The sequence below is a fragment of the Staurois parvus genome, unplaced genomic scaffold (genome assembly GCF_062004578.1).
Source record: "Staurois parvus isolate SC_StPar_1 unplaced genomic scaffold, SC_StPar_1.0 ptg000561l, whole genome shotgun sequence".
Classification (NCBI taxonomy): Eukaryota; Metazoa; Chordata; class Amphibia; order Anura; family Ranidae; genus Staurois; species Staurois parvus.
In genome coordinates, this window is record NW_028318357.1 from 1,386,888 (window position 1) to 1,399,644 (window position 12,757).

General features: G+C 41.2%; 1 protein-coding gene across 3 annotated transcripts in view; it reads left to right on the forward strand.

Annotated features, from left to right (window-relative positions):
* The window catches only part of RNGTT (RNA guanylyltransferase and 5'-phosphatase), a 507,135-nt gene that overhangs the window by 307,323 nt on the left and 187,055 nt on the right, over positions 1-12,757 (forward strand). For all 3 annotated transcript variants that reach the window (XM_089691308.1, XM_089691307.1, XM_089691306.1), the window contains one exon: positions 12,560-12,628. In XM_089691308.1, the coding sequence (XP_089547434.1) occupies positions 12,560-12,628 (69 nt within the window). The remainder of the gene's footprint in view (positions 1-12,559; positions 12,629-12,757) is intronic.

Consider the following 12,757-nt stretch of genomic DNA (forward strand, 5'->3'; position numbering starts at 1 on the left):
ACTTAAAGTGAATATCACATAGCTGTAATATGGTAGTTTTGTTCTTTTTAGAATTAATGCAGAGTATTCTGAAATGCTATACAGATACACTACTCAGTGTGAAAGCTTTAAAATGTATTCAAATCCTTTTTTATCACCGTTTCCTATGCTAGACTGGAGAGCATTTAAAATTGGCTTGGCAACAGTGTGCATCTTTATGTCAAATTGCTTTGTACTGAAATGGAGCTTGTAGTTAACATATCGTCTCAAAGCCCACAATAGTAATGATTAATCATGTAATAGAATTCCATATAGCAAGTGAGTAATTTTGCTGATGAAAAGACACCATTACTGCCTTTTTAGCTTGTACCTTTAGAAAAAAGCACCCATCATATTCCGTTTTTAGTTTCTGTGCCGGCTTGTCAGTTTTACGAAGTATGTACTGCTGTGGAAATGTATTGCTCACTAAACTATTTCAAAAACGCTTTTCTATAAGTGAGTTTCTAAATGGTACCCTAAAAATATGAACTTGTTCTAGTTCCACTTCATTGTGTTTCCATTATAGTAGAAAAGTAGACTCCCTTTTGGACCATGAGTGGCACCAAGTTAAGGTTCCCTTTAATATGGAACTCTGGTTTTCAATGCATTCCTATAAACTGTCCTTCAGTGAACGAAATGAGAAAAAAAAAGCTCACCTTTATATCCGTACCATAGGGTTTTAGCACCACCTTTGAGAGTAGGATACTAGACAGAAAAAAGAATACAACATAGTCTATGGGCAGCCCTTACTGGTAGTCAAATCCCTCACCTGCAATAGGCAGTTCACTTTTCTGCCTAGTGTGGGAGAGAGGACCTAGTTCTCTGCTGGGACTCTTAGTTACACTTTTTATTCCTTTTCTTCTCTATTTCTTTAGATTTTTCCTATGAAGAACTTTAGTCAACAGCCAAGTTGGGCGACAGGCTGGATAATCTAGATCCAACAATCGCCCTATCTTGGCCAGCGACAGCATGCAGACCCCTAGATATGTAGGAGGCTGAAATCAAAAGCCCCATTCTGTGTCTGTATTCCCCTGGCCAGCAGCCCCCACCTTGGTGATAGGTGGTTTGTCTTGGGAGTGTTACCCTCTATTGTATGCTAGACCACTAACACGAAGTATCCTCCTAAGCCCCCCCTTCCCTGTCTGGAATGGGTGGTGGCCTGCATGTACTTCCTGGCTCTGTGGGGTCTCCTCCTTCCCTCCAGGCCTAAGTTGTTATTCTCCATACCCCATTACTTCCCTTCCTTCCATGCTAGGTGCAGTACTTGTACCTTTGGGGCCAGCCATTTTGGCAGGGACTAACTTGGCGGGGCCCTCCCTTGAGTGGACATTTTATTTGGGCTCATCCTGGATATCTGTTTTGGCAGGTACTTCACCAGGAGCCATTTGGTGTAGTCATGTGGCGACTGCTATCTTGGGACACCATACCTGTGGACCCTGGGGGGGGGCAGTATCATACTAGCCCAGAAAGGACTTAGAGCACACTTTTCCATGTAGTATTCTCTCTGGAATGGTAACACAGAACACAGCACACCTTCCTCTTAATGCGGCTCTTTGATACTGGTGTAAGTCCTGCTGCGGTCCCCCTCCAACTGTAGTGGCCAGTTGCGATGGTCTTCCTCATCCTCCACACAGACAAGTGGGCACTTGGTTCTTAGTAGTGCCTGGGTTGGGGGTTTGCCAACTTATGGAGTCTCAGGGGCACACAACTCCTTCAGATCTCCCCATTGATGCAGTGGGGACCTCTGGTCCTTCTATACCTTTGGACACCCTGTTGGCGGTCTTAGAGTAATTTATGTCCTGGGTGGAGGTGGCACTTGGATGCTAGGTAAGCAAAAAAAGGCCCCCAACCAGTCCTTCCATCTTGGAGGTTTCTAAGCCAGAGATCCACTTTGTGACTCCTGATCCTGCTTTCCTCTAGGCAGCCCCCGAACAATCAGATAGTGAGCATGACGCCTTTGCCACTTTTGCTGAGCAGGAAAAGGCACTAGTGATATTCCTGAAAATTGAGGATTACTCTGTGGCTGCTGAGGATGTGATTGTCCCCTTTGGTACTGACAAGCCATCACATTCTGCTAAGGTTTTTCTTTACCTTGCCTACTTTTTGATACGTTTATATATAGATTCTGGCATGTCCAGAACTGCCTTTTGTGGTCCCAAAATGTTTCTCAATTCATTACCCCTTTTGAGGAGCCAAGCTTTTACTCCAGGGCCTTTGTATAGAGCAAGTATTTATGATCTACATGGAGCTGGCAGACCAATTTGATGAGGGCCTCAAGTACATGTGTGATGTATCTTTGGATGCAACTCTATTGCTTTCTAAGCTCTCCGCCTTGGCCATGGTTCTGCACTGAGTTCTCCTGCTTAAGTGTTGGTCAACAAATCAGATTTCTAAGATGGCACTGGCAGAGTTAACCCTCCAGGGTGAGTGGCTCTTTGGTGCCACTCTGGACAACATCAATAACTTGGAACCAAGACAAATTATTTTTCTTAAATACATGGCAAACCAGCATGAAATTAAACTGTTCAAAATACTTGACAATTGCAACCCACTATATACTTTTATTTTAGTGGTTCTCAGTATGTATGTAAACACTATTGTGCAACCTTGATGTGTCCAGTGTGCTGTATTCAAAATGCATAACTACACATCTTTTAAATTCCATCTTTGTTTTAACCCTTTTTCAGAAACTTACAGTATATCTACACTGTGTGCACAATTATTAGGCAAGTGAGTATTTTGACAACATCAACCATTTTTAAGCATATTGTCCAATCCCAAGCTGTATAAGCTTGGATGCTTATTGGATTTAAGCATCTCAGGTGATGTGTATTTGTGCAATGAGGAAGGGGGTGGCCTAATGAGATCAACACCGTATATCAAGGTGTAATTATTAGGCAGCTGCTTTTCCTCAGACAAAATGGGCCAGAAAAGAGATTTAACTGACTCTGAAAAGTCACAAATTGTAGTAAGTATTTCAGAGGAATGCAGCACTCTTGAAATTGCTAAGATATTGGGGTGTGATCACAGAACCATCAACATTGTGTTGCAAATAGTCAACAGGGTTGCAAGGATCGTGTTGAGAAAATAAGATGCAAATTAACTGCTAAAGATTTAAAAAGAACCAATCACGAAGCTACCAGGAACCCATTATCTTCCAGTGCTGTCATATTCCAGAACTGCACCCTACCTGGAGTGCCCAGAAGTACAAGGTGTTCAGTGCTCAGAGACATGGCCAAGGTAAAGAAGGCTGAAACCCGACCACCACTGAAGAAGACACATGAGTTGAAACGCCAAGACTGGGCCAAGAAATATCTGAAGACAAACTTTTCAAAGGCTTTATGGACTGATGAGATGAAAGTGAATCTTGATGAACCATATGGATGGGTCCATGGCTGCATCAGTAAACATAGAGCTCCACTTTGACTCAGATGCCAGCAAGGTGTAGGGTGGGGTACTGGTATGGGCTGGTATTATTAAAGATGAGCTAGTTAGATCTTTTCGGGTTGTAGATGGACTCAAAATCAACTCCTAAACCAAAACCAAACTCCCAAAAGCCAGTTTTTAGAAGACACTTTCTTTAAGTAGTGTTACAGGAAAAAGTCTGCATCTTTCAGGAAGACCATGATATTTATGCAGGACAATGCTCCATCAAATGAATTGAAGTACTCCACTGCATTGCTAGCCAGTAAAGGCCTTAAAGACTAAAGAATAACGACATGACCCCCTTCCTCAGCTAACCTAAACCCTATTGAGAAATTGCGGGACCTTCTTAAATGGGAGATTTATGGTGAAGGAAAACAATACACCTCTCTGAACAGCTTCAGAGGATATTATGGGAGCCTGTATGTGCAGGAAAGCAGTGCGTAATGGTATGATGTGTAGGAAGGGGGAGTGTGCGTAGGGAAAACCGGAAACAGTCACTGTGTAAATGGGGCCCTAAATCTGGCTTATAATGGAAACCTGAGCACATTATGGCATGTGCCTGCTTATCCATTTCTGTTTTGGGGGTAGATTTTACTGTATGATGGGATAGAATATCATGTATGTTTAGAACAGCGTTCTTGTGTAATGTAAACCGATACTATATTTAGAACATTTTCCACTTAATTCTTAATAATGGTTTATTGGTGTTTAACTCTGGGAGTTGAAGAGTTAACATGTTGTATATAATCACATCTACAGACACTGCAATGAAAGGCAATCACAATTTGTCAGCCACGTATTTGCTATCATTTATTCTCTGCATGTGGTGGTCTTACTCAGATGTGCCTTGCCATTGATTTACACAAAGATGTCTATTTTTCCCTTTTCAGCCATGCTCCCAGGAAATGGGCCTTTGTAGCTTTCTGACACTCCTTTCATACTTGAATAATCAATAGCAGAATGATACCATATCAGGACAGAGATGTTTATGAAAGGAAAAAACCCTGACATTTCTGAGAAAATGAAATCCAGCAAAAGGCAAAGCCAAGAAGCTCTTTCTGTAATCCTTTCATACCCGTTGCACTGAAGTATTACCTGACAGTACTGTACTTGTTGTTTTGGGGCTAGAACTTCCCATGCTGCCTTATATATAATATCTGTCAAAATTGCCTAAAAACTGTGCTGTTCCTTTGTAATAACAAGAGGAAAAACCAAGCTACTAGAAATGTTTGGTAATATTACCCAATTCTGTGGTAGAGCTTTCTGTACATTTTTTTTTCTCTAATTCCTCACTACTAAAAAAAATATTTTTCGAGAGTTTTTAAATGGCTGTCAAATATTGGTGGTGTTTGTTCCCATAAATAAACATCTTGAATAAATGAAATAAGGCTATAATTATCAGTATACTTTTGGATGAAGTAAACTTTCAGTGGAAGTCTCCCTGATTGCTGAATTAGGTGATCTGATAAACTAGAGCATACAACTCCTTTTAACAGACTCATTACCAAGAACCATTGAGTCACTTTTTAAGCTTTTTAGAATTCTTGGTCCATTATCAAATAGTATGATTGGGTAGAATTGCAGTAGTGAAAATGCTGTACTTCCAAATATTTTATTTTAGAGTTTTGCCAATCTCATATGTTGAGAACCCTGCAAAGCAAGATTAGATTCCTAGACCTGGAACTTCCAAATCGGTTATTGTCCAGCTGAGGTAGAGGGATCCTCGCCTTACCGACTTAAAATAGAATTCTGAATTTACTATCACTGTAAATAATTTGTTTGGGCTAAGATGTCCCAAACAAATTATTTTCATGGCGTAACAGTCTGGCTGCTGTAATAGACTGTAGTAGCTTTAACTGTATACAGTATAGATAGTCTGTCTTAGTGCACCCTCTCCATTCAGGAGAAGCCTTTTATTTTTATCAGTGCATATAAGGCTTCCTCTGATTGGCTGAGATGGAGAGGCAGAGGGGTGATGTCACAATCTCCACCTCTGCCAATCAGAGGAAGAATTGTATTAGTTTATAAATATACATGGCTTCTCCTGAGTAGCGGGGATGCTGCTATATGTAGCTAATGCTTCTGCAGTCTATTACAACAGCTCCAGCAGCCAGACCACCCTGGCATAGAAATAATTTCTTTGGGCCACCTTGGCCCAAACAAACAATTTAAGGTAATTGTAAACCTGGAACTCTTTACTAAAGCTCCTTGTAAATTAAAGTGGTTGTAAAGGCTTTTTACCTTCAATCACAGCCATTAAGCCAATGAGGAGAGAGAGGGGGCGGGGCGCGGTTCAGTGTATGAATGGACACACAGAGCAGCAGCTCGAGAGCAAGCCTGCTTGGGTGCCTCCATAGTAAGCTGCTTGCTTTGGGGGCACTCAGGAGGGAGGGGCCAGGAGCACCTGCGGGGGACCTGAGAAGAGGAGGATTGGGGCTACGCTGTGCAAAACCACTGCACAGAGCCGGTAAGTATGACATGTTTATTTTTTTTTTATTAATTTACTTTAAAATCACTTTAAAATAGTAACTGTGGCAGGAAATGGTATAAAGGATAAGTTCTAAGTTTGCCCTTTGAACATGTTACACCTGTATTTAGGGTGTAACATGTTTCAGCAGCCCGCCTTCTCTGTGACATTGGGTGGGTGTTCCTCTCCCCCACAGCAGCTGTTACATTAAAAATCGAAGCAGCTATGCAGCAACAATCTGTGAATGCATAATCTACAAGTCCCCTCTGCAACCGCAACAGTTGGCTGGTAGTTCTCTATGGACTATGAGGGCACTGTTCAGCATGCCCGTTCTCCATTCACTTTTCCTCCAGCTTTCAAGACGGAGGTAGAGTGTGCAGGAGCCTGACATTGCACTTGCGATCCATTGATCCACTCATTCATTCCATTGATCCATGGATGAAATGCTTTGTAGGCTCTGGTGTCAATTTTTAGTTTAAGGTGAACTTGTCCTTTAAACTTATAACTTTAGCTATTAGCAAAATGGTGCAGTTCTTTTTCTCAACATATGCAATATAAAATTTTGAATGTATAATTTCTTGACCACTAAAAAGATTTTTACTCCTTTTATAATTTTAGGTCTGACTTTTTGTCATCTTCATGAGGGGTTCTGCCCCACCCTCTCCTCCAGAGTTTTCTTGCAACTGTTTCTGCACATTCAGCTGAGGATTGTGTATTGTCTGTTTTTGAGACCCTGTTGTGGACCAGACCATTTCCTTTCTTAAAAAGACTTTAAAAGAGACTTATGAAAAAAGTTATTTAAAAAAAAAAAAAAAAAAAATCTTACCTAGGTGGGTGCAGCATCGGTCCGATGCTTCATCTGTCCCCTGCCGGCTCCAAGGGTGATAACTCCCCAATGACATGACCATTGATCGCTGAGTTCTCACTGCCGCTGTGAGCAGAGAGCAATGACTGTCAGTCACCGCTGCCTGCTCTGTCCCCCCCTCGAACGCTCACTGGAGTGCTGGGCTGTAGAGTGGGAGGAAGTGGCTGGCTCATGTTCTCAGTACATCGCTGACAGGCTGAGCCAGGTGCCGCTCCAGACTCTGAGGTGGATCTTGACTTTAAAGTTAGTATCTTTTCTCAGCCTGGACTGGCTGAGTGATGTCAGGTTTAGCCTGCTGTCAGCTGAAAACAGGTCACAGAAGTCCCTGTGTAAGACGTCATTTTGATGGAGAACTCTTCTGGTCTCTTCTTTTCTCCCAACACTCCAAGACAAGCCTGAAATTCAGTTCTGCTTTAAGTCCTGGGCCCCCAAATCCTCCAGCAACACAAACAAGTCCTCTTTCTAATTAGGATTAGCCTGCACATATTAAAGAATTGACCTTTGTGGCCATCATGTCCTGGGCTGTTTCAGAAAATTGGATCCAGAACATGGTATCCAGAAGCTACAAGATGAAATTTTGGTCCCAACCTGCACCCTGGTCATGCTGTTAATCTTGCTAACGTCCACACATAGATTGGTTCAGCTCCTCTTTAAGAGGGTTATAACTTTTGTCCCAGACAGAGAGATTCCAATGTTTCTATTTAAACCTTTTCACCTCCTTAAGGCAAAAGAAGGCTTCAGCCTTACTCTGGTCCTCGATGCTTTCCTCTGGGTACAAAAGCTCTGCATAGAATCCCCAAGTTTAGTTATTGCTATCCTCAATCTAAGGGCCCTTCTGACCTCTGTGGACTAATTTGCTGTCCTTTCCTTGGTATGTCAATTGTGCCTCTAGTCTTCACCAAGGTGCTAGCCCCTGTTCTTGCCATGCTTCAATCTCAGGGCATCTCCACAGTGGAATATCTAGGTGATTTCCTGTTGAGAGAACAGTGTGCACAGGCTGTCAGCTAATGTCCAAACACTATGAAGACAGGACTGATCCTTAATCTTCAGTAGTCGTTGCTCAAACCATCTTATTGCTTGGAATATCTTGGTCTGATCTTAAATACAGCACTGTCCAAGGATTTTCTCCTTCAGGACAAACTCCAGACCTTCCACTCCCACACTAGGACTGTGCAGTCCAGAAGCCGACCGGCCCTCTGAGGCAGTTCCATACGCCCAATTTTACACCAGAGTGTTGCAACTCAGATTTTGGCTGTTTGAGACAGGAGAGATCAGTCCTCAGACCATCACATACACCTGGGGTGGGACTGTAACGTCACTCGGAGGGAGTCAGTTCGTTTGCCGGACCACGGTTACATACCTCCGACAGTCAGCGGAGGACTCGGTTCACATTGTGAGACGATTTTCTGAATACAACACATGTGAGTGTTATACTTTGAGTCAATAAAGCCGATCTTTATAAAAGATAAAACACCATGTCGAGATCTTTTTCCTATGTGGAGAGTCGCATGGAGATGAGAATATAGAGGAGTTGAATCCTCTGGAGAAGGGATCAATCCCACAGCACATATCGGTAATTACGGATATCTACTATCCCAAAGAAAGAGTTCTAATCAAGTAGGTTCCAAAGGAGGAGAACCAAAAGCACATATAGCCTAATTGCAGGCAAATAAGGAGGTGAGCGTACATCTGCACTAATGGGAGGATTCACAATCAGTCACGGATTTACATGCAATATGGATTGAAGATTAATTTTCAGCACAAAGTCACTTTTATTATATGGGACACTATCTTCACTGTTGCATTTATTTATACATTTATGCACATTGATTATTTGAATTTCTATAAGTATATTAATATTCATGTTTAATCACAGTTATTATTTTTAGTATTAATCATGGAGGTTTTCTAATTATTTAATTTAATATTTTTTGATGGTATTTTTTACATATATACACAATTTTCATTTTTTGTATATGATTTTAAGGATAGAGATTAAGTGATTTAAATATATTAATTGGAGGTTTGGGAGCGCAACACTATATGATTTTATTCACATACACCTGACCCACAAAACCAGGCTTTCAATAGTAGCCTACATTAACTACCAAAGAGGAGCCAGAAGCTGCACAGCTCAAAGGTAAGGCTACTCTCTTGCTGGTCCGTGGCAAAAATGTATATGCGTTTTTACTGCATTTGCGGTGCATTTTTTAAAGGACGTGACTCAAAAACCACACCAAAAATGCAGCGTGGGCATATTTTTTTTAATGCATTTTTGCCACGGTTTCTATTGATTTGGATGGTGTTGAGGTGGTGTGTTTTTGGTGCTTTTTTTTTTTTTTTTTTTTTTTTAAACTGCACCAAAAATGCAGCTGTCAGGACCTTGAAAAAAGCATTGGACTTGCAACGGATCAGTGGGAAGAGTTCCATAGGAATACACGGTCACACATTTTTCTTCAGTTTATTTTTTAGCGTCAAAGCGTAAAAAAAACAGATCAGTGTGAAAGCAGCCTATACCTACCAAATTCTGGCTTTTACAGTTGAATGCTCAAGCCTTAGCTGATGCTGGCTCCTCAAGTGACTTTGTAGGCTATTTGAATCCCCTCAGTTGTCCTGTTGGTTTTCATGGGTCTGTAGTTTTTCATTTGCTGTGTTGCCCACCCTTCAGCTGGACTGCTTTTGGACATTCCTATATACCTATATACCTGCATATTCATCCTGTGTCCTTTATTGTATGATCTAGAAAATACGATTTTTCTTCTAATTATCTTAAAATGATTTTCTTTCAGTACACTATTGGACACAGGTCCCTCCTGTATGTTCCTTCTAATATTGTTTCCCACAAAGCTGAGGCAGGCTGGGAGAGGGAGGGGTTTTCCTGGTCTGTCATAACCTTATGTACCAGAATATTCATCCTGTGCCCCATAATGTACTCTAAGAAAAGAATTGTATGGTAAATCTATTTTTTTCACTTTCAATAAAGTGGAGTTCCACCTGAAAGAAAAAAAAAAAGTCCGCAGCTACAAAAACTGTAGATGCTGACTTTTAAAATACAGACACTTACCTGTCCCTCGATCCAGCGGTGTCCTCACCACGGCTGGTTTCACCGGCCGTCGTCTCTCCCCGGTGCTGGCATCTTCAGTGTGGGCACCCGGCTGTGACAGCTTGTGGCTTCACAGCCGGGTGCCCACTGCGCATGCGTGAGAAGCACTGCACTTTGTGAATGGTCCCCGTAGTCTTCTGGTACTTGTCATGTGTCCCAGAAGACTACAGGGAGAGAGGGAGGGAGGACAACTTCCGCTTCCAATCGCCTAGGCAATCGCAGCGGAAGTGGGAGCGGGTACCTGTCAAATTCGGGTACCTCCCGCTCCTCTTTTGGGTGGAGCTCCGCTTTAACATCTACTTTAAGTAAATAGTTGCTGGATATTCTGTAGTCTCTTGCTTCCACCTATGACTGTTATGGGCTAATAGGTACCATAAACAGTATGTGGTTATTTCACTTGTATGCACGTTTACCATGTGGTATGTCTGCATACAAATAATGCTCAGCAAAGATCTTTTCTAAAGATTTTTAATGAACAAACTCCTATAAATGATGTGAATAGAGAGGGCATCAATGTTATTAATTTGAATTGTTTGAATAGTATTAATAGGTAATATTTCTCTGCTTCAATGGGAGACTGCTGAATACCTCTTCTGAGTACTGAGCAGGAGTGTTGAGCTCTGTGCCCCGCAGTGAGGAACATTGGCACTGTGAAAATCACAGTCATTCAGAGAGTGTGAAATTGCTGCTGACAAGGATCCTTGCTTTATTTTACTGCACAATTGCAATGTGCCATTTTCAGTTATGCTTGGTTATTTTTTAACTTCCTGTTTTAATGTCCTCTTTTGTCATTAAAATACAGTTCCACTTTTGATGTGTGTAAAATGTAACTATAGAACCTAGACATTTCCAAATATGGGTTTTTAGTTTAATTAAAAACACATCTTCCCTTTTTCCATTAGTATATTTCTGCAAATAATGAATCATTAAAGTGGTTGTAAAGGCTCAAGGTTTTTATACATTCATGCATTCTATGCATGAAGGTAAACATTCTTTTTTTGCAGCAGCTCCCCCTACTACTTAAGCCCCACCTCAATCCAGTAATGTCCACAAAAGCAGTGGCACTCTGGGGTCTCTCTCGCATTGGCTGAGACATTGGCTCCCACTGCTGTTAATCACAGCCATTGAGCTAATGGGGAGAGAGCGGGGGTGGGGCCAAGCCACACTCTGTGTTTGAATGGACAGATAATTCAGCGACTCGGGAATGAGCCTGCTCGGGTGCCCCCAGAGCAAGCAACTTGCTCTGAGGGCACCCGAGCAGGCTCGCTCCCGAGTCTCTGAATTGTCTGTCCGTTTAGACACAGACTGGGCCAGGAGCGCTGGCGAGAGACCCGAGAAGAGGATGGGAGCTGCTCTGTGCAAAACCACTGCACAGAGCACATAAGTATTACATGATTGTTATTTAAAAAAATAGCCTCTAATATCACTTTATTTAGAGTATAGCTGATAGTAAAAGGATTACTGCAAAGTGATGAAACTGCATTACTAATCTGACAATATGTATAGTTGTATTTTATGACAGAAATGGCTGTAAAGCTGAAATAGATGTAAATACAATGTGGAATAACCTTTTGTAACTGGATATCCGCTTTTATTTGTAGGGTGATGAATTCAAGGTATGGATATTTTATACATAGTTATATTTGTGCAGCTTGGACTTGCTTCCGGGTTGCGTGCCTAGTAGCTGACCTACTGCATTCTGTATGCAGGAAGTCAGCCGGTTGATATGTGCACCACTCAGAGAATGCTTTGCATTTTCTGAATGGATGAAAAGCATTTGCTGATTGGATTAGATGTAGAGGAAGGGTGGTTATGTCCACCTACAAAATCAGTACCTGGAATTCCTCTTTAATCAATGTCATAGCCACACACGTGGTGGTTTCAGGACCTCTGCGAGAAGAGCGCTCAATCAGAGGGCCCTACAATCTGATATATTTAATAATTTAGCTCTGGAGTCTACAGCCTATCCTTTTTCCCTATCTCATCAGTCTGATACTGCTTTTATCTTGGGATGTAGTGTAACTAGAGAAATGATGCTGTTGCCTCTAGTGATCACTACAAGCATGCCCCTCAATGAAAAGCTATGTAATATGCTGTTTTTGCTTCCTGTTAGTTTTAGTCCAGTAGGAAGTGAGAAAGTTTTCTTCTACCCAACATTTTTGGAAATAGAACACTCAAATGAGGATAGAACATTATGATATACAGAGTGCAAACGACTAACAGATACCTGTGCAAAATAAATGTGTGCTACAAAAATTTATATTTTTACTCACACAACTTCATCAAAATAAGACATATGAAAGGGTGCAGATAGTCACCAAAGTAACATGATTCCATTGTAATTTGAAGGTATAAAAAACAAGTCAGCCACCACATTATTCAGCAGTATTAGCAGCAAAACACTGAAAAATAGGCATTTTAAGTAGCAGAATATAGTAACCAACATTTAGCAGCATAAAATGGCAATGTGAAAAAAAAGGCCAAAATACTGTGCAAAACTACAGTATATGAACATCACCGCTTTCAAATACAGAAAATGTAAAGATCCACAGTGTTTCAGCCACCAAATATACATTCTCAAGGATGTCCTTGACATAATTTTGCAGGCTATTTCTTTTTTATCCTACAAATTGTTCTTGAATTGTGAAATATATATATATATTTTTGGTTTCTGTTGCAGTTACTTGAAGGAAGCTTTGCGAGAGAGGTCAGCCATGAAGTTGACGGACTTATCTTTCAGCCTATTGGAGTAAGTTAAATGTAACTTGCTACAAATTCTTTGTAATGGAATAACTGCTTGTATTTTTTACATGTAAAAAAAATGATGTTTTCATATTCCTTACTCATTTCTCAATGCATGCGTTAAGTGAAATTGACT